General features: G+C 31.7%; 1 protein-coding gene across 1 annotated transcript; it reads right to left on the bottom strand.

The window, feature by feature from the left end:
• Window positions 1-19,144: 19,144 nt before the first annotated feature.
• Window positions 19,145-21,944, bottom strand: LOC108470458 (probable E3 ubiquitin-protein ligase EDA40). Its single transcript, XM_017771773.2, has 2 exons — window positions 21,127-21,944; window positions 19,145-21,037 (listed from the first exon to the last, which is right to left on the bottom strand). Exons 1-2 carry the CDS (start codon window positions 21,457-21,459, stop codon window positions 19,349-19,351), a joined length of 2,022 nt encoding a protein of 673 aa, XP_017627262.1. The 5' UTR covers window positions 21,460-21,944; the 3' UTR covers window positions 19,145-19,348.
• Window positions 21,945-23,542: the final 1,598 nt, after the last annotated feature.

Here is a 23,542-nt window from a genome sequence, read left to right on the forward strand (position 1 = left end):
AAAAGCCAATTTTTTTTCCATCTTCCTCCCATGGCCAGAATTCACAAGGGGAAACCATGGCTAGGGTTTTTCAAGCTTTCAAGCTCGATTATAAAGAAAAACAAGGTTCGGACCTAGAACGAGGAAAAACGAGTATTAGACAGTCAGGTCCTTTTCTCCATTTTTATGTCGAGCTAAGTTCGTATGTAAATAATGCATTGTTTTAATTATGTTTTAAATGCTTTACTATAGTATGAATTATGATTGACCATTGAGTGTGTTCAATAAAGTTCGACAAGCGTGAAATCCCGGTTGAACCTTAGGAGTAGATAGGATACAAATGTCATGACATTAGGGTTACTGAGATTACGTGTAAAACCATATCTAGGATATGGCTTCGGTATGAAACTTCGTATAAGACCATATTTGGGATATGGCATCGATATGAGATTTCGTGTAAGACCATAGCTAGGCTATTAGCATCGATACGAGATTACATGTAAGACCATATCTGGGATATGGCATTGGTATAGTACCGTGTGTACAGAATTCCTAGTATCCTTAGTATTCCAAGTGGTTCAACCGGGTAATTCAATGTGTATGTCAAATAAGAGAAAGAGCATGTAAGTATTACAAATTTGTACAGGTATTTACATAAGTTTATATGCATTGAATTCATGATATTATGAGTTCATGGTTTCCATGAGAATGTTTTTGTGAAAGCTTTGTGATTATTGGTCTATATTTGTGCTGTATGAAATACATGGTAAATTCGGTTGGCGATTGTGTAATTGGTTTTCGGGCCAAATTGAGTTATGAAATAGCATGTTTTATTCTTCTAAATTGCGATCTATCGGATAGGAGAAAGAGGAAAGATTGGTATAATTGTCTATTAAAATGATTATGGAAGTATGATAAGATATGAACTTGGAACAATTGAAAAATGTTAAAATATATGCTTGAAATGTGAATACTCATATTTAATGTGCATGTTTTCTATGAGGTTTGAAATGACTTGTTAAGTGCTGTGATATGTTACAAAAGAAAGATTACGGTAGTTAAGCTAATGCCACGATATGTTAAATTATGCTTATAAGTTAATAGAGTAAACATCGTGATTGAATAAAATTATAACTACGAGATTTATAACAATTGGTATTATTTTGTGTTTAAATTGTTGAACTTGATAAATGCTTAATAAGAGTTGCTTATTATCTTCATGCAGACTTACTAAGCTATATAGCTTACCCCCTTCTTTTCCCATGTTTTATAATGTTGTCAAGCTAGCTTGGGTTGGAGATCACCGAAGATCCTATCACACTATCAAGCTATTATTTTGGGTATTAATAAATTCAAGTATTTTAAGTTATGGCATGTATAAGGACTTGGTCATTTTTTTATATGTGTCATATGATTTTAGCCAATGTAATGGCTTGTAATTGTTAAAGGCTTGTTTTTCTATTTGGCCATGTAAGTTGGCTTATGTTGGCAACATGGTTGGAAGCCTAAGTATATTCATATATGTGTCAATGTCTATGGTGATATGATCATGATATGCTTAGTGAATGTGAATTGTTTGGAAATGTGATTTATGACATGAATGATTTATGGAATGATAAATGTTGTGTGTACGATAGATGCTGATATGGTATTGTTATGTTATTGTCTTGGTTGTAATTGCTTGGCTGCTCTTACATGCTTGAATTTGTGCCATGTGATGTTGTATAGATGTGTGCAAGTGAGGGTGGCAAAATGGCTTGGTAAATAGCCTTGTTTTTGTCCACACGGGCAGACACACGGGCGTGTGTCTAAACTGTGTGTGACCCACGGGCAGCCTCATGGGTGTGTGATCCAATCGTGTGTCCCCTGTACCTAAATTGTTGCAAAATAGAATGCTCAGTATCGAGCACATGGGTATAAGACACGGCTGTGTGTCTCAGCCGTGTAAAAGACACGGGCATGTGTCTTGGTCGTATGACTTCTATTTGTTCTTGGACGACAAACAGAGAGTTACACGGGTTAGGGACGCGGGCATGTGTGACCACACGACTTGCCCACGCGGGCGTATCCCAAGCCACACGGGCTTGTGGCCCTTAAAACATTTAAAATTTTCTAATGTTCTTGATTTAATCTTGAATCGCTTCCAAAGCATGTTTTGGGCCTAGTAGGCTCATTTTAGGGACGATATGGTTGATTGTTAAAAAGTTTTAATTTGGTACCAAATTTGTGACTCGAAATTTTATGTTCGCTTATGTTTAAATCAGGTAATGCCTCATACCCTATTTCGACGTCGAATATAGGTAAGGGGTGTTACATTTAGCGGTGTTAGAACTATGGTTTAGTTGATTCCCAAACTATCCTAGCATAGCATGTGTGAAAATCTAGCTATACATGCCATATTTAACTTGTGATAGTGTGATATCTCCCGACTTTGATGAAATTATTTTGTTGAGACAGAGATGTTTTCCAACCGAGCTACTTTCGAAAATGCTAAAAGTGATACTAAGATATTCATAAATGTGTTTATGATAAGTTGAAAATTGGAAAGGTATGAATAAGAGTTCATGATATGTATGTGATGATGTACAAAATGAAATAACCATAAGTTGAGAAATATGGGTAAAATGTCATTGTTCCGGTTGAACGTTGTGTTTCAATGGATTATGGTAATTTTATGAAACGAAATAAAAGCTTATATTGTGATAAGCTCATCCATGTTTGTTTGCCATTCATATGATGTTATGTGTCTAATTTGTCTGATTAAGTGAATGCGATAAGTAAATTTACTCAAAAGTTATAGAATGTATGTATAAGTGCACTTGTTTGAATAATATACTCGGAAAGTTCGTGTAACATAAATATGTATGTTAATTTGCTTGAAGTAAATTGTATAACTGTGATGATATTCTAATGATGATGAATGTTAAGTCACATGTGTGCATATATGAGAGTCGAGTTAGGGGCTTTACGACCTCACCCCCTTACCAATGTGGTATTTAATAATGAGATTTATGTTGAATGAGCTCACAAGTGAGAGACTAAAGAGATCAGTAGCGAAATAATTAATAATGTGGTCAGAGTTGAGAATAGTGTGGCAAGTGAATACAGTTTGGAAAGGATGCCAAGTTATTCTAAAAATCATTAAAATTTCACAATGTCACAATTAAAGAAAGAGTTAATCTCGGGTAATCAACTTATTCAGGTATGATGTATAAAGTATATAATTTTCAGAATTTCTTCCGGATTGATTTTCGTTATTGAATGGAATAATACGAGATTGGTAATGACATAATTAGTTAGAGAAATGATATTTGAATCATAAAGATGTCTGAGTGTAACAGTTGAAATTGAATAGATTATGATGATCTCTTTTGGGTATTTTATATATTCACTTATCCTCAAAGATATATGTGATTACTCATTTTCTAATGAAATTCTTATCGTAAGAGAATGGTAGCTGATTATAATGTTAGATGAAAGCACTGTTGGTCTAGTTGGTTGATGATCAGCATATCTTATCTCCCTCTTTGGGGTTCTATTCTATTATGTTTGGAATAAAAGTTGATGGTGAAAATTTATGTGAAGTTATTCTTCTATTTCTACTGGATGTTGTTTTGTTTTTTATATATATTTGAAAAATATATTATCTCTGCTACAATTGATTCCAGAGTGTATAAGCATTGTTCTTCTTCTGATTTTCTCCGAGGAATCATCAAGATCTTTATTATTTTCATGAGTTATATTCTTGGACTTCCAGTATGGTATCGCATTTTGGATTTCTTTATCTCGGTTTTCTTATCATCTTTATTTCGTAAATTATCAATTATAGGTCATCTTTAAAGTGTGCTCTTCGGCTTGTGATAACTATGTCTACTATGGATGTATTTCTGGTTCAATCATAGAAACGTGGAGATTCTGGTATCAGGATTTCTCTAATTTTCGTGAAAAGAATTGACATTGGCAAAGGTATAGATAGTGGAAGCTCAAGCTCCAATTGTATAATGGTTTTCTTTTCTTAGGTAAGTTTGACTAAAGTAAATGAATTCAATCAAGATATTTTGTTTCCTTGAGCTAATGCAGTTGTAAAGATCCTTGATTAGCATGTTAAGGGAATTATAAAAGATTGTATGTTTGAGTTGTTTAACAACATGAAGAAATTAGTATTTTAATAAGTTATTATTTGATAGTTGAGAACAACACAGTTGTTTTTATTTGAGCGAGCTAGTCAGTTGAATGGTAATTTGAGTTATATGCATTTAAGTTTATCCTCAGGTAAGAAAATAAAATATTGTACCTTTATGGGTGAATAGATTGACAGTTTGAAGGAAGAATTCATATTCTAGAAAGTATGATACGTAGGTATGCCTATTAGATTTGTTCTAATTAAATGATGTTGTTATGAGTTAAAGTTGTTCTAATTGACAAAGTTATCACATTTGTGAAAGTTTGAATGGTCTGTTGCATGTTAGCAAAGTTGAAAACAGTTGAAGGTGTTATTAACTGAAGCACTGGTTTTTGGTTCTGTTTGAATTGAGTAAAGAATTCGTGATTTTTCAGCGATGCACTTTCGAACGGATTGGAATGTGTTTTAATACAAGAATGTGAAGTGACAGTTTATGCTTTCTGATGATTAAAATCTCATTAAAAGAATTGTCTGATGGGTGATTTAGAGTCGGCCACTCTTATGTCTGTGTTGAGAATTGATGACATCGTTTATTCGACAAAGAAAACGTCATATGCTTCTTGATTCCAAGAGTATAAAGTATTTAGTGTTACAAAAAAATCTAAAATTTAGACAACGTTGATGGCTTGAACTATTGAAAGATTGTGAATAGTTAACGATTAACCTTTAGGGAAGTAGATATAGTTGCAAATGCTTGAATGGAAAGCCTTTGTTCATTTTGTAAGTGTTGGTTACTTGATTAATCTTATTTGATGGAAGCCTAGATTTATCTAAATTAAAAAGCTAAAGCGATGTTTTCTTTATAAGATTGAGAACCTCGGGATTGTAATAGTAAATGGTAAACTAAATGAGCACAGTGTGAGACGACCTTTGATTCTGATTTCTGTTGTTATTACTCCGAGATAAAATTCACGTAATGAATTATCCAGAGCTTATGCAGAAAATGTTGTACAAGACTCAGTAGTAGCTCATTTGTTCAATCAGAGAGTAATTCAAATCTTTGATATGCTCCGACATTTAGAGTTCAAAGATGATTGGAAAGAGATATACGTGATGGAATTAATTTCTGATTCTGAGGAAAAAGGTGAAAGTGATTCATGAAAATTGAAAACAACTTCAGAATGACATAAGTAGTATACAGATTTGAAAATTTAAGATATTGGATTCCAGATCGATGACAAAGTTCTTTTGGAAGTATTGCCCTTGAAGAGGACTCTTTAATGAGATAGAGAAAAATACGAGAACATTACCCTAATCTCTTTTCTGGTAAGATTTTCGGGGACGAAAATCCCTAAGGGGGAAGAGTTGTAACAACCTGATTTTGGGTCTAGTCGGACCAGTGGTTTTGGGACCACAAATCCAACGTAGAAAAATTTATTTTTATTATATTTTTATGTTCTACAGTTTTATGGAATGATTTCATGAAAATTTTGTTCAAAAATTTTAACGTTTGGGCACTCAATTTAGTCAAAAGGACTAAATTGTAAAAAGTGAAAAATTGAGTTCTACATGCTAGAGGTGTCTAATTGCTATGAAATTTTAAATTGGAGGTCCTTAAATGGTAATTATACCATTGGTTAAGTTGTTCGACAAAAATGGACATGGTTAGGTATGTTTCTAAAGTTTTTCATTAAGGGTATTTTAGTAATTTGGTAATTAAATGAATTAAAAAGCCAAATTAAAAGCCAATTTTGTCCATCTTCCTCCCATGGTCGAAATTCACAAAGGGAAACCATGGCTAGGGTTTTTTAAGCTTCCAAGCTCGATTATCAAGAAAAATGAGGTTCGAACCTAAAACGAGGGGAAAACGAGTATTTGACGGTTAGGTCATTTTCGCCATTTTTATGTTGAGGTAAGTTCGTATGTAAATAATGCATTGTTTTAATTATGTTTTAAATGTTTTACTATAGTATGAATTATGATTGACCATTGAGTGTGTTCAAAAAAGTTCGACAAGCGTGAAATCTCGATTAAACCTTAGGAATAGATAGGATACAAATGTCATGACATTAGGGTTACTGAGATTACGTGTAAGACCATATCTGGGATATTGTATCGATATGAGACTTTTTATAAGACCATATCTAGGATATGACATCGATATAAGATTTCGTGTAAGACCATAGCTGGGCTATTAGCATCGATATGAGATTACATGTAAGACCATATATGGGATATGACATTGGTACAGTACCGTGTGTATAGGACTCTCGAGTATCCTTAGTATTCTAAGTGGTTCAATGGGTAATTCAATGGGTATGTCAAAGAAGATAAAGAGCATGTAAGTATTACGAATTTGTACAGGTATGTACATAAGTTTATAAGCATTGACTTCATTATATTGTGAGTTCATGGTTTCCATGAGAATGTTTTTGTGAAAGCCTTGTGATTATTGGTCTATATTTGTGATGTATGAAATACATGGTAAATTAGGTTGGCGATTGTGTAATTGAGTTTCGGGTCAAATTGAGTTATGATATAGTGTGTTTTATTCACCTAAGTTGCGATCTATTGGATATGGGAAAGAGGAATGATTGGTATAATTGTCTATTAAAATGATTATGGAAGTATAATAAGATATGAACTTGGAACAATTGAAAAATGTTAAAATATATGCTTGAAATGTGAATACTCATATTTAATGTGCATGTTTTCTATGACGTTTGAAATGACTTGTTAAATGCTGTGATATGTTACAAAAGAGAGATTATGGTAGTTAAGCTAATGCCACGATATGTTAAATTATGCTTATAAGTTAATAGAGTAAACATTATGATTGAATAAAATTATAACTACGAGATTTATAGCAATTGGTATTATTTTGTGTTTAAATTGTTGAACTTGATAAATGCTTAATAAGGGTTGCTTATTATTTTCATGCGGACTTACTAAGCTATATAGTTTACCCCCTTCCTTTCCCATGTTTTATAGTGCCATCAAGCTAGCTCGGGTTAGAGATTGTCGGCGATCCAATCACACTATCAAGCTATCATTTTGGGTATTGATAAATTCAATTATTTTAAGTTATGGCATGTATAAGGACTTGGTCATTTTGTTATATGCGTCATATGATTTTAGCCAATGTAATTGCTTGTAATCGTCAAAGGCTTGTTTTGCTATTTGGCCATGTAAGTTGGCTTATGTTGGCAACATGGTTGGAAGCCTAAGTATATTCATATATGTGCCAATGTCTATGGTGATATGATCATGGTATGCTTGGTGAATGTGAATTGTTTGGAAATGTGATTTATGACATGAATTATTTATGGCATGATAAATGCTGTATGTATGATTGATGTTGATATGGTATTGGTATCTTATTATCTTGGTTGTGATTGTTTGGCTTCTCTTTCATGCTTGAATTTGTGCCATGTGATGTTGTGTAGATGTGTGCAAGTGAGGGTGGAAAAATGGCTTGGTAAATTGCCTTGTTTTGTCCACACAGGCAGACACACGGGCGTGTCTAGGCCGTGTGTGACAAACGGTCAGCCTTATAGGCGTGTGATCCGACTATGTGTCCCCTGCACCTATATTGTTGCAAAACAAAATGCTCAGTATCGAGCACACGAGCATGAGATATGGCCGTGTGTCTCAGTCGTGTGAAGGACACGGGCTCGGGACACGGGCGTGTGTCTTGGCCGTGTGACTTTAATTTGTTCTTGGGTGACAAATAGATAGTTACACGAGTTAGGGACACGGGCGTGTGTGACTACATGGCCTGCCTACCCGGGCGTGTCACAAGACACATGAGTGTGTGGCCATTAAAACATGCAAAATTTTATAAAGTTCTCAGTTTAGTCACGAACCTCTTATAAAGCACGTTTTTGGCCTCATAGGCTCGTTTTAGGGACGATATGATTGATTGTTAAAAAGTTTTATTTTTTTGCCAAATTTATGACTCGAAATTTTATGTTCGCTTGTGTTTAAGTCTGGTAATGCCTCGTACCCTATTCCGGCGTCAAATACAGGTAAGGGGTGTTACAATTTTTGTCCTCGAAAATCTTACTAGTAAAAAGGTTCGGGTATTGCTTCCTCATAATATCCTCTAGTTCCTAGGTAGCCTCTTTTATACCGTGTCATTGCCAAAGAACTTTTACTAATGTTACCCTTTTATTTCTTAACTCTTTTGTTTCCTGAGCTAAGATTTTGGTTGGTTCTTCACTATAGGTCATATCAGGCTGAATCTCTACCTCTGCCGAAGAGATAACATGTGAAGGATCGGATCGATACCGCCGTAGCATAGACACATGAAAAACATTATGAATCTGATCAAGTTCTGGTGGTAAAGCTAATCGATATGCAACCGGTTCGATTCTTTTTGTAATCTCATACGGTCCAATGAATCGTGGACTCAGTTTTCCTTTATGACCAAACCGGAGAACTTTTTTCCAAGGCGATACTTTCAAGAATACCTTGTCACCGACTTGAAATTCTATTTCTTTTCGTTTCAGATCAGCTTAGGACTTTTGACAATCAGAAGCTGCTTTCAAACTATCTCGAATTACTTTCACTTTTTCCTAGATTTCATGGACTAAGTCAACTCCGTGCAACTTTTTCTCATTGAGTTTTGTTCAATACAATGGAGTTCTGCACTTGTAACCATATAAAACCTCATACGATAAAATTTCATACTTGACTATTAATTGTTATTATACACGAATTCAACTAACGGAAAATATTTCTTTTTCAATTGCCTTTTAATTCTAAAGTACAGCTCCGAAACATATCTTCAAAGATCTGAATCATATGTTCAGATTGACCATCCATCTGAGAATGAAATACAGTACTAAAATGTAACCGTATATCCAGAGTTTCTTGTAACTTGTTTCAGAATTGGAATATAAACTGTAGATCTCTATCAGAAATAATGGAAACTAGCACATCATATAATCTGAAAATCTCAAAAACAAATAATTCAGGCAATCTATCAAGTGAGAAATCTATTCATACCAGGATAAAATGTGCAGGCTTCGTCAAACAATCGATAATTACGCAAATAGTTTTTTTTTTCATAGACAGGAAGAATCCTGATATAAAATTCATAGTAAATTTGTCTCATTTCCATCTCAGTATTTTCACTGACTATAATCATCTTGAAAGTATCATCTCTTTCTTGCTGATACATCTAACATTTAAATATAGATTTAAAAATACCACCTTTCATTCCGGGCTACCAGTACATCTTTTTCAACTAATTGTGAATCTTATCATTTCCCAGATAAACAGACATAGTATCATTGTGATCATTCATGTAAAATTTTCTGTAAAAGTTCCAAATTCTTCAATACACAGGCTCTATCTCGGAATAACAAAAAATCATCATATTTAAATCTGCTATCCTGATTCAATAATTATTTCATTCAGTACCCGTTTATCTTACAACTCATTATCACTTTTCTGGGCTTTATAGATCTGTTGTAGAAACATCAGCTTAGCTTTAAGCTCAGCTAAAATTATTCTTTCATCAGACAATAGCAATCGAGTATTTATTGCTCATAAAGCAAACAAAAAATTTTCTACTCAACATATCAGCAACTATATTTACTTTTCCTGAATGAAAAATCAATTACCAAATCAGGGTCTTTCAACAATTCAAACCATCTACTCTGTGTCATATTCAAATCTTTCTATACCATCAGGTGTTTTAAAATTTATTATCAGTATATATGTGACATTTTCACCATTCAAATATTGTTACCAAATTCTCAGTGCAAACACAATAATTGTCAATTCAAGATCATATATCGGGTAATTATTTTTCCTGTAGCTTTATCTGGCTGGAAGTATAGACCATTATTTTACCTTTCTTCATCAAAATACAGTCTAATCCATTTAGTGATGTATCACTGTGATAATAAATTCCTTACCCGATTCAGACTGAACCAGAACTAATGCTTTGGTCATTAGGGCTTCCAACTGATCAAAATTTTACTAACATTTGTCAATCCATTCAAATCTTACATCTTTCTGTAATATCCATATCATTGATGTAGCTATCATAGAAAACACTTTCACAAAAATTAAAAAGGATATTGAAGCTTTAAATTATTCCGAGGTCACAATCATCAGATAGGTTATATCCATAATACTATAATAAATCTAACGTTTCCACAATATAAATGGAACAATACCTCAACCTTAATAATATTTTTCAAATAAAAGAGAAAAACCAAGGGTGGCTCCAATATCAACTAGTGCAATAATACAGTTTCTATAATCTGTGTTCCATATTACCAAATTACCATGATCAAGTCAGAATTCATAATAGTAGTAAGTATAATTATCACTTACCAATGAATATCTTTCACAGATAAACCATAAAATAACAAGAAAACTGAGATAACGAAATCCAAATTACAAAGCTACACTAAATTTCTGAGAAGATAATCCATGTTGAATAATAGAAAGATTGATGACATCTCAGAGAAAGTCCAGAAGAGTAATATTGCACATTCACACTATATACAGTATTAATAGAGATAGTGTAACTTGCACATTTTCCATTCATAACTTCAACCAATACAAGTAGAAAATAGCATCATACGAATCTTATCATCAAGTCTTCTATCACCTATAATGGCTTGGAAAATCGAAGAAAAATAAAGTAATACCACTCATGAGTCAATCAGGCTTGCAATAATTTCCATCTATTACCATGTTTAGCCAACCTTTCCATATAATGATTATAACATCCAAACATGAACAATTACATATATCTCTAAGAATAACAATACATATAGAATACCCATATAAAATACCCAAGAAAGATTGTTGTAATATACCCGATTATAACAGTTGTATTCAAATATTTTTGCAATTTTATCACTATTCCACTGACTAATAATGTCATCAATAATCTTACATTATTCAGTTCACTGAGAGAGTCAATTCGGAAGGATTTTTGGCTAATCTATTCTGTAAACATCATATCTGGAAAAGTTGATTAGTCATGAATAACTTCTTCCTTAACAATGACATCACATATTCAGAATAATCTTTAGAAAAATCTTATATCTCTTTTAATACCGTCTTTACTTATTAATCCATTCTTAATTTTGACTACTTTATTAATCATTCAGCCTTTGAACCCTTCTCTCACACTTATGAACTTAATCAATATAAATCTTGTGAATTTTCATCATATAAAACTGTACTAGTAAGGCGGTGGAGATCGTAAGCCTCAAAATTTAACTTTCATAAATACACACATATCACTTAATGTGTATTATTAACATGTCCATTATAAAATATTTATTTCATACCTTTATGAGTCTCGTTTCATCATAAGTAACATTTTTACTTTGGCACGTGAGTATCACTTTTAGCAGCATCAGAATTAGCTCAGTTGAAAAGCATCTCTATCTATTTGTAAAACAATTTTCATCAGAGTCGGGAGATATCACACTATCACAGGTTATATAATGGCATGTATTTCTAGACTTCACATATGCTACGTTCAGTCTGAGAACTGACTAAACTGTAACTCTGATACCACTAAATGTAACACCCCTAACCCGTATCCGTTGCCGGAACAAGGTTACAAAGCATCATCGAAACTTTCAGAACATTTACAAAAAAGAACAGTGATTGACAGTTTGGGCACCTTGTGTGATACATACTCTTAATCTTGCTCTTAAAAATATATGTTCTATAAAAACACCGAAAAGAATGAGGTTACATGTGATGTTTTGTGTTGGATAAATAATGTTGGTGATGATGCTATATTTATAAGAAGCTTCATAATGAATCACTCTATGAGGTTGACAATATTTAATTCCTTTGTGCCTTTGAAATTACTTGCCTTTGCGAATACTCGATTTGCTTTTATGATTGTGATGTTGAAAAGACTCAAGCTCATTAAACGAGGTCTCCAAAATATGGTTATTAGTGATGAATGGTCTAGTTATAGAGAAGATGACGTTTCCAAAGCCTATTTGGTAAAGGAAAAATTTTAGATAACCTTTTGTGGGATAAGGTTGACCACATCCTTTCTTTTACGGGACCTATATATGATATGCTCCGAATTATGGACAAGGATAGGCCTACTATTCACTTGGTTTATGAGGTGTGGGATGAAATAATTGAAAAACTAAAGACAAGCATTTATAGGCATGAAGGGAAGAAAGGAGACGAGAGATCAATCTTTTATGAAGTGGTATATGATATTCTTATTGATCGATGGACTAAGATTAGTACATCACTTCATTGTATGGCTCATTCTTTAAATCCAATGTAAACTTAGATAACATATATTCCATTTATGCTTGTTTTTTAATTATTAAATTTATTTGTTTACATAGGTATTACTGTAGTGATTGGCTTAATGAGGTTCCAAATTGCCTTCCTCCACATAAAGATGTAGAAATCTCAGAGGAAAGGAATAAGTGCTTAAGAAGATATTTTCCTTCTACCAAAGAATGGAAGATGGTTTTCCAAGAGTTTGCAAGATTTTTGGGAGCACTAGATAATTATATAAATTGTATTAATTTTAAATTATATTAATAATAAGTTATAAAAATTATATATAGAAAATAATAAACTTAGGGTGTGTTTGATAAATTGAAAATTTAATCGCTAAATTTTATAAGTGTTTAATTTATATTAGAAAATTGTTTGGTAAATTAGTAAATATAAGTAAGGAATATAATTACGTTGTTTGATAAAAGTACATATTGATTTTTAAAGACTATTTATTTTTAATTTTAATCTTATTAGTATTACTTTGGATGAAAGATAAATATGTTAATTTGAATATCTCATTTTTAAAAATAATTTATTTTAATTTTTAATAAAAATTAATTTAATATTTTCTACATGAAGTGATAAGTAGCTACTTATATACTTATCTTATTCAACACTTTTAATTAAAATGATCATTAAACACATTTAAGATATTAAATGTTAAAATTTTCATTTTCAATTAAATAAAAATTTTAATGGTTTATCAAACACACCCTAATAGTGTCAATTGTTTCTTAAGGATTTGACGGATTGGTAGCATAGTGATACCTCAATAGTATTTGATTGTTTCTACAATATTTTCATCTTTTAATGTTAAAAAGTGTCAAAATTGATTGTACAATTAGTTGTATACTTGCATTTGGAACACGCTATAAATGTGTATATAAACATTTTCTTTACTATTTAAAGTGATACTGAAGCCAACAACTTTTTAATTTAGTGACAAAAATATTATGTTATAGACGTAAGAACTTGAGTTTAGTCTCAAACAACCCCATCCTCACCTCCAATTATATAAAAAAAATGATACTGAAACTTAAAACTTATTTAGAGTAATGGTCACAGTTAAATTTGTGTCTATAACATCTAGACAAAAGGATATGGGCTACACTAGTACTTTTCCTTCATGTTCAGAAGCTCAAATTATTAAAATATTTTTATTTATATAAATTATTTAAAACTTTAGATTAATTTAAATATTAAATATTTAAAATTTATATAAAAATCAGATTAATTTATATTTTATATAAATTATTTAAATATTACTTATTATTATATTTAAAATTTTAAAATATTTTATGTATCATTAAATTTACAAACAATTTATTAGTTACTTATAAAGTATTTAAATTGTATATTTAATGTGTAATTATATTAAGTTATTTAAATATCATATAAATTAATTTATTTTTAATCTAAAATGAAATTTTTAACTTTTCACCGAATTTTCAACAACAATACCAAACATTTAAAATTAATAGACCATATTTTTTTCACAACTTTACCCACAATACTTTTCAAAAACATTTTTTATCAACCCAAAGAACTTCTTGACTGTAACATAGTTAAATTTGTAAAGAAAAATTCTTTCTACATTCATGCTTTGTAATAGAAACCAAGTTGCTGTCAATAGAACCTGGACCTCCATGCAGCATAGCCAATAGCTTTGGACCTCATGTAGCTGCCCATAAGATTTGATATCCAAGGTTTGGGTTGGGTACAAATTTTAGCTTATGGAACCCTTCTCTATTGGGCAATTATTGGGTTGCAGACCAAATTGTTTCTAGCCTTAAATGATGTTCTAAATTAATAGGTTATACATAAATTTTGATTTAATATATAATTTGATATATAAATTTTAATTTTGATTCAATTCTACATATTTTAAAAAGTAAATATATCAATTTATTTCTATATTAGATAAATATAATTATATATGTATGTAATATGTTTACATAAAATATGTTATATCGATAATGATATTAGGAGTTTGTAAATATTAAATCAAATCAGATCCTCATATATAAAATTACACAAAATTAAAGTTCAAGTAATAATATTACTTATCAAATCAAAATTCATAGTCCCTAAATAATATTTTAAGACTTTTCTCCTAGCTAAAATATCTATATAAGAAAAAAAAAAGGAAGAAAGGTTAAAAGTTGTTAGATAGGTTGACAGTAAATATATAATATCAAAAGCTTGCTTCAAACATTAGTAAGAGTATAGAGGATTCATTTGTTAAATTGAAATATTAAACCTAGGTTTTTCTTCTGGTGTATTAATAAATAAAGGAATGATGAGGAGAGATCTTTTGACTCTTTTACTTGGATAAGGCAGATGCACATTTTGAAATAGAAAAATGAAAAGCAATTAGTTATCAATACCACATAAAGTATTTCCCAATTTAAGGAAATCATCAGTGCCCCATAAGCAAAGCAAACAAAAGGGGGGAAGGTAAAGCAAAGACTCCACAAAACTAAAGGGAATGGCTTTTCATACCTATTTGAAGTAAAACTAGTTTAATATAAGTTTTTGTACAATAAATATTATAAAAGTTGTCTAATTCATTCTAAATTTGTTCAAAAGTATTTAAGTTGGTTTTAAATTTTATTTTACTTAATTTGCATATGCATATATATTCCGTCACATACATTGACTCAATTTGTTAACAATGTTAATTTTTTAAGGGTTAACATGTAGTTTGCCTCTTGAATTTGCTCAAAAGTATCTAATTGGTATCTGAACTTGTCCGATAAATTATATTTTTTTAAATTTAATTTATATTTTTAAAAAGATTTTAATTTTTTTAATTTATGTTAGCCACTTATCATACTGAGAGGTTATCACATGTCACTTTAAGATTGATCGTCAATGCCACGTCAGCACAAACTAATGGTGTTAATGCAAAAGTACCAACCTTGATGAATACAAGTTGGGGGAGCAAACTACATATTAACCCATATTACAACAATTCAACCGTCATAGTGTTGTATTCATATGAATCATAAATTCAAGTTTAGAATTGATTAAATTTTTTCTAATTATTTATTTTTACGTAAAAAGAAGCTTTTAATTATTATATATATATATTAAACTTTACAATATTTTAGATAAATATAATAAAAATATCACATATAATTATATTAATAAAATTGTAAAATATTAATTCTAAAAAGAAGTAGATTATCCCTCCCATTTATTAGTTTTAAGCTATATGTGAACCTCAGCTAGCAGGCACCAAGTGCCAACTTTCAGTACTGTTGATGAAAAGGAATGATCACTAATAGGATGTTTTGAGAAAATTAATCCAAAATAAATAAATTTCTTTGTTTTTCCTATCTAACATGCAACAAATGAAACACCTCCTTAGCCATTACCTTAAAAATGTTACAAGTCTTTGGAATTCCTGACATTTGAGTTCTTTGTCGACTAGTTTCTATTACAAGCTAGCACTGAGGGAAAAAAAAACTTCATTATTATTATTATTTCAACTCTGTTATAACTAATGCTATAAGTTTGTTACTTATTTTGTAAGCTACAATTTCTCTTCTTTTTTTTTTTTTTTTACAAAAGAAATCATAAAAAAATCTACCTAATAATTCAACAAATGCCTTTTTTTTTTAATGTGTAAAAATAAATAAAACAAGTTATAAATGGAATTTGAAAGAAGGCTTGAGTAAGTAATGTTGAAATTGATTCACCCTAAAGTCTAATCCATTGATACTTCTACTTAAGAGGACAGCTAAGAGAGTGGTCATTATTTATTTATTTATCATTAAATGCAAGAAGCTAACATAATTATGGACACGCACAATGTAGGCAACTTCTTATAGCATCTAGGAATATGAGTGTGAAATAATGCACCTTTTTCCCCACTTTCATGCTCTTTATTACCCCAACTTTTTTAGCAATTCATTCCTCAAAGTTTTACATTTACTCTCTCACTCTCAACCAATGCCCTTTTTCTTTTTATCCTCATTTCAAGTCTTTTTTTTTTTTTCTAAAACGAGAACAAAATCCCATATAAAAGAAGGTCAATAAAGCCACAAACTCAATTACAAAGTTTGGATCCACCTCTTTATTATTATTATATATATATATATGCATAGATGATTGGTTATTAAATTTTGGTGAAAATATTTCATAAGTTTTATATTTTCATAAATTTAAAATTTAAAATTTATGTTTTATTTTTAAAAATTATAATTTTTTCACTTTTTAGATTTTAAAATTTAGGTTCAAATATTAACACTATTAAATTTATTTTAAAAAATTGTTGATATAATATTTTGAAATAAAGAAAATACTCGTTAAAGTTGAACTTGAATTTTAAATTTTAAAAGTAGAGAGATTATGTTCATAAATAAAAGTATAGGGATTGAATTTTAAATTTTCAAAAAGTACCAAAGACTTAAGCCATATTTTAACATTAATTTTCTTTATTTTTTCTATAAAGAGATGAGCATAAAATTTTTTTTCATAGTATACCATTTCACCTATAATCCAATGAATGAATGTAAATTGAGGTATAGGCTTCCAATTATCGAAGTCTCCTTTACCTTGAAATAACTGGTACTTGTAATTTGGTTTTGAAAATGAAGAAAATCCACATTTTAATACATATATTGGAAGCACTTAGAAGAATGTTTTGATTAGTAATTAGTGTAATTTGGGGGGTTTTTGGTATGGGCACTAAGAGAGCAAATGTTTCTAGTGCGGGACACATTAGCCGCACATCTATCTATATTATGAAAAGCTGAAAACTAAAATCATCATTCCCTTTCCTTTTAACTTTTGCATTCATTCTACAAACATCAATCTCCAAGAATTGAGAAAACTAATATATTCACATTTCAAACCATATTGACCAAAGATTTAAAGTGAAGCAAGGAAAAAGAAAACCCCTTCTCCTTTGAACAAAAATCTATGGCCTTTTATCTTTAACAAATGAATGTTGAAAACAAACCAAAACAATAAAATAAAACAACCATTTGGAATTTTCCTATGCCATTCACAGCTCACATAATAAAAACACTACAAATAAAAAGAAACCATTAGTCCCACCCCCATCTCATCATTTTCACGCTACCCTTAATAAAATTTTAAACATTCTTTTGATTTGACTCACCAACCAAACAATCATACACTTCTTTTATTAAAAATATTTTCAATTTCTTTTTCCCAATATCACATCTTTAAGGATTCACGTAATTTGATTTTTTTTTATTTCTCAATGTAGTTATCGGAGTAAGTTCAGTAATTAATTTTCTGTATTTTGTAGGTTTATTAAAGGGATAGATGTTGGCCATGAGTTTTAAATCTACTTCATACTTAATGCGATGATCAGACTCTCTATCACTGGTTAAGGTAGGAGAGACCCTTCCCATCTCACATAACTCCCGTGGTTCATATAATTTTATTTTTATTCAAGTAAATAGCACAGTTTTGTTGGTTGTGTTTACACGGTGCTAAACCGCTTTTCAAAAGTATTAATAGCTAAACACCTGTTTTATATATAGAAAATCAAAATCAGGTGAATCTTTATTCGGACTAAAGCATAAATTTTAAAAAATTAAATAAAAAATTGATGAAATCCATTCAGGAGCAAGAAATGATATCGTGACTTGGATTGGATCCCAATAAAAAGTAATAGATCAATGAAAAGTTTGTGCGATAAGTTTAGCGATTTTTTTTATTACAGATTATAAGAAAACAAGGCCAAAACTTATCTTTCATTATATATCATTTAAATTATGAGGATAGTATGGTGATTGCTCACTTTAACCATTAATCATATAGTTGATGTTTGATATCTGTTCATGAGAATAGAGTACATTTTATAGCTAATCAATTTATCTTTTCGAAAAGCACCCACATAAAGAGATTAATCACTGCTATCGACGATGAATACCTTAAATACTAAAAAATAATCTAATGTAATTTGACTTGTTATTTAAATTTGTGTAGTTTCAAATTGTGGAATTTGGGTTAAAATCTGTTTAGAAGTTCTATTTTAATTAATAACTTGTATTTTAGATAGACAAAAGAAAATGAATTATATTACCGTATAATGTTATATTGTCTGTTTTGTTAGATAATTTTTATTAAGTTCGAAAACTTGTGTTATAATTTTTATTAAGTTCGAAAACTTGTGTTCAACTCTCAATAAAAACAATGTTACTTTTTTTATTATATGATATTGATATATTACAGTATAATATTTACGTATGACAAATATTGAAATTTGCTATACTAATGGTATGAGCAAAAAATAAATATTTCATGTATAAATTTTATATTTAAGGAAATATAATAATTATAATAAATATTTAATTTTATAATATTAGAATTTGCACACATTCCAAATATTATTTCACTAATTTTCTATTTAATATACTTTAAAAGTAAATATATATTTTACCTTCTTTTAGTTTTTGAAATTATTATTAAGGAAAATTCTAATAATATCAAAATAATATTTTAATTATAATTTAGGGTGAAATTAGTTATTAACTTTTCAAGTTAACAATTTATGTCTGGTAACAAAAGTTAACAGTTGAATAACTCAAATATAACAACTTAATAATATTATTATATAAAATTTGAAAATTAAAATTGATTTTTTTTCCTTGTAGTTTACCTTATTTAATTATTTCTTTTAAAAATTACAGTAAAACAAATGAGAATAATGACAAAAGCAAAAGGAGATGTTGAAGTGGATCGAAGGTAGAAAATGGGTTTATCTGAACTCTCATCTCACTCACTGTCCTCCTGCAGAAAGGGCCTATCAATCTGGTCCTCTTTGTCCTCAGTGAAGTCAACATCGCTTCCTTTTTTTTCTTTTTTGAATTATTAATATATATAAATTTTCTCCATTCAAGACATTTTTTTAATTTTTTGTGTTACAATTACAAAATGAAAATAGTGGGTAAAAAAAAAATATTAAAATCTGGCATTTTCAAATCCATGCAAATCGCTCACTCTGTTCAGATGCTTCCTCATTATCGCCACTTTAGCCAATCGCTCCGCGGCTCTCCAAGCCGACGTCGGTGTTATCGGCTCGGCCTTCTCTTCCACCTGACTATTATTGTTATTATTTGCCCTCTGTCTATGGCGCTGCCCGTTCAACTCGGCTAATTCAGTTTCCAGCCGGCGAATAAATTCCTCAGCTGAACTGGAACCAGATTGCAGCAACAAGGCCCGAGCCGAGGTGAGCAAATGTTGCGCTCCCGATAAATGGTTCCGCTCCACCAAACGGCGAGACTCCGCGACGGCACGTGTGCTGACGTGGAGGTTCCTCAGCCGTTGCATGGTGTGAGATGAGGATCGGACCGATTGCGATGGTCTAGGTATTAACAACCTTTGATCCCTCGAGTAGACCATCTCATGGGTAAATGGATCCTTGTGAGAGGATCGTACGGACATCACCCTGTGGGACCCGCTGGACGATACAGGTACTTTCAGCTCCATCAGTAACTCTTTCTCCTCGCCCGAGTGCAAGTCCCCGATCCGAACCGAATTCGACCCGACGTAAGACGGTCGGGTTGTCAATGAATAGACCGACGAAATCTCTGCTGGCGCTGACCCGGATACGAATCCCAGTTGGAGTCTGACATCCTGAACCACCACGCTCACAAGCCCATTCACGATTTTATAGAAAGCGTCGTCGTTTGGAGCCTGACTGCATGTGCCGAAACCTATGGAGTGCACGGGGATCTCTGATTGTGCCAGGCGCGTGGTTGAAACAACTGGGAGGTTCTGATTGGTGGAATTCATTTCACATTGTTTATCCTGACCGTCGGATAAGATCAAGATGCTGGCAACGGCGTTTTTCTCTCTGCGATCTTCCAACACTTTGGCCGCCTTTTTAAGCGCGTCCTTCACACTCATCCCTTGCCCGCTGCTTCCCAGCGCGTCAACAATCCTTCTAGCGGATCTCCGTCCGTTTGAACTCATCCTTTTCAACGGCAACAACCGCTTCGAACTCGACGAAAAGACCACGATCGACAAACGGTCCGTTTCGTTAAGCAAAGAGATAACTAACCTCATCGCGCGTTTCACCATCTGCAACCGCATCCCGCTCCCGCTAACGTCCAATACCGTAACCAAGTCAAACGGAGCCCTCCTCACTCTCCGCGTCGCCGTTGGAGCGTGCACTTTCATAACCACCACATAACTCTCATGGCTCCTCCCCACTGCCACCATCGCTGCCTCTTGTAGCAACCTAACCTCTACATTTCTTGGATGAACTCCAATTTCTTTCGCAATCGTAGGAGTCACAGAGAATCCTTGGAATTCCTCTTCAACGTCGTCGTTTTCGGTTTCGTCGGATTCCGGAATGGGATTAAACTGAGAAACAGAAACCGGGGAGGCCAATGGCTCATCGTCGTTGTAGACCCGAAACGACTTCGTGTTGATGTTCTCGAGTGATGTTTTACTAGGTTGTTGTTCAAGGGAGAGTAAAGGGAGCTCCTTCCAGGAGGTGGAACAGACGGGGCAGTTCAGTAATTGTTGCTTTTTTATGTGGGCGGCGACGCAAGGGAAATGAAAGGAGTGGGAACACTCCGCCGTGAAAATCGCCGTGCCTTGACCCGTTTTCACGCTTTGTAAACAGATTCCACATCGACCACCCTGAAAAAAGTCATAACATAACAAAATTACTTAAAATTTTGACTAAAAAACTGTCGGGGGGGAGGAAGAAAGAAAAAGAAGAAGCTTACTTTGGAGAGGCGAAGAGTTGCCTTAAGGAGGGAGAAACTGGAAGGGGATTTAGGTGATGAAGGATTGGAGAGATGGGATGTTTTGCAATGAAGTTTGGGGCTATTAGGAAGTGAAGAAACTGGGTTGGAAGTGGTTCGGCAACGAAGACTTGGGCTTGAAACGGGTTGAGATTGCAACCTCGGAGTCGATGGGTTGGAGAAAAATCCAAACTTTGAGCTAAATCTTGGAGTTTTGGTGCCATTGCTTTGCTGCTGTTGTTTTTCTGGTAAAACTGGGGTGTCCTGTTTCTTGGTAATGGAAGTGCAAAAAGCTCTTCTCCAACCAGTCACCATTTTGATACTCTTAATCTTTGTTTCTGTTGAATATTTTTCTTCAGTGAGAGATTTTAGTTTATAACCAACAATTTTGTTCGATAAAGAAAAAGGAGAACTAGATTGAGCATGGAAATCGATTCGTGTTTTTAAAAAATAATAATAACAAAGAAAACAGAGGGACCAAAGAAATGGATTAGATGCACACAAAAGGATTGGAAGAGGAGAGAGATGAGTCGAAAAGATCACGGCTTTACTCTATCTTGTTTGCTTTACTCAAACAAGGCTTATATAAAACTCGATTCTTCTTTCTTCCACTGTGAAAAGATAAGAAGATGAAATGAATTATATAATGTTATATAGTTTATATATACTACTCTGCAATAGAAGAAACAGAGCTGGCTCATTTATAAAGTTTGGAATTACAATAAATGTACTCGGTCTGATAATTTACGAGAGAGAGAGAGAGAGAGAGAGATTTAAAAGGACAAAAATAAAAAAGTTGGGTATTGGCGAAGGTTACTGGTAAACTGGCAAGTGGAGGTTCTTACTTATTTACTTATTACAGAACAGTAACAAGTCAACGGTTTGGCATGCAACGTTTACACCTTAATTGTTAATTTTGTAATAACCGACCGACCTTGGTATGGACAGACCCCCTTTGCCAAAAGCAGCATACCTTAATTCACACTTTCGGCTTACTCGTCGCAAAACTCACCTCTTTTCTTGCAAATCAAATTTTTAGAGTTTCCATGTTTCTTATGATGCTACTACAATCAATCTTCTATTTTTTTCTTTTTCGATTTGGTTCTTGGGATGGCGGTGGGGGTGGTTTCTACCTCTATCAAATATCAATCAATGTTGGTTGTGGGTCCACTGTGATGTTCATGAAATCCTATGATCAATTACACATGTGTATCTCTATCTATTTCTAATCATTATTTAAAATTTTAAATTATTTTACTTTGTTGAAATATATAATAAATATTAATTTAAAATATTATTACAATAAAATTCAATCTTAAAAATTTATATTCCTAAATTGAAAGAATGACAAATCAAATATTTTCTCTTGATTTTTAGCCTTTTATTCTTGATAAAATTCAAATTAAATTAAAAATACTAAAAATCATGAGAAAAAATCTGATTTGTCAGTCTATCCTTAAAAAAGGATAAAAATGACGTAAAATCACAATTTCATACAATCATTTCTCTTGTTCATTGGTGGTGATTCACCATCACTTAATGCTTAATTGATATAAGAAATAACTGTCATTATTTTAAAATTTTAGGACAATAAATTGCTAGGGATTAAAAAATAACCCATCTTTCTTGATCTACTGTTGTAAAGGATTAATAGGGACACAACCCCAATCTCATGAACTTCAAAATTCTCAGAATCAGACTTAAACAGGTTGTTCTTCTTACTACATTTCAAGAAATTTGATTTTTAATCATTATAATTATATTAATATATAAATGAAATGCATTCAATTTTTACACATAACCATTTAGAGTTACGAAAACTATTACGATACATTATACAAATTATATAATGAATTAGGATATGAAAAATAAAATAAACATGACACAAAAACCACGAGATCAAAGTTTATATAAAATAATTTGTTAATTGTAAAAATTTGGATCTGTAATAGATTCCACATGAAAAATAATATGAATATGAAGTGAATTTAAATTCTAAATATCTCTTTTACAAATTATTTATAAGTCTATATTGTATCTTAATACTATATCCAAATATCTTTGAGTGTTTATATTCGAGTTTTATTATGCATAAATATGTATGTGGGTTTTATTTTGGTTTCAAATCTCACTAGTTGTGGATTTACCTAGATTTATTTTCTACTAGATTCAAATATATTTTAATTATAATCTATTTGTACATTCTACTAATTGATTTAAGCATAATTATTGTTGATATTATGTACAACAAAGAAAGAGTATAGATGAGAGTAGGGCAGTTGCTATAAAGGCCAGTTCACCTAGTTGGGGCGGAGAGTCAAAGGTTATGAAGAACAGAGGTGAAGAGAATGTACAGACTAAGAGTTGTTGATAGAATGTAGTACAGACTGAGAGTTGT

This window comes from Gossypium arboreum, chromosome 11 (genome assembly GCF_025698485.1).
Source record: "Gossypium arboreum isolate Shixiya-1 chromosome 11, ASM2569848v2, whole genome shotgun sequence".
NCBI lineage: Eukaryota > Viridiplantae > Streptophyta > Magnoliopsida > Malvales > Malvaceae > Gossypium > Gossypium arboreum.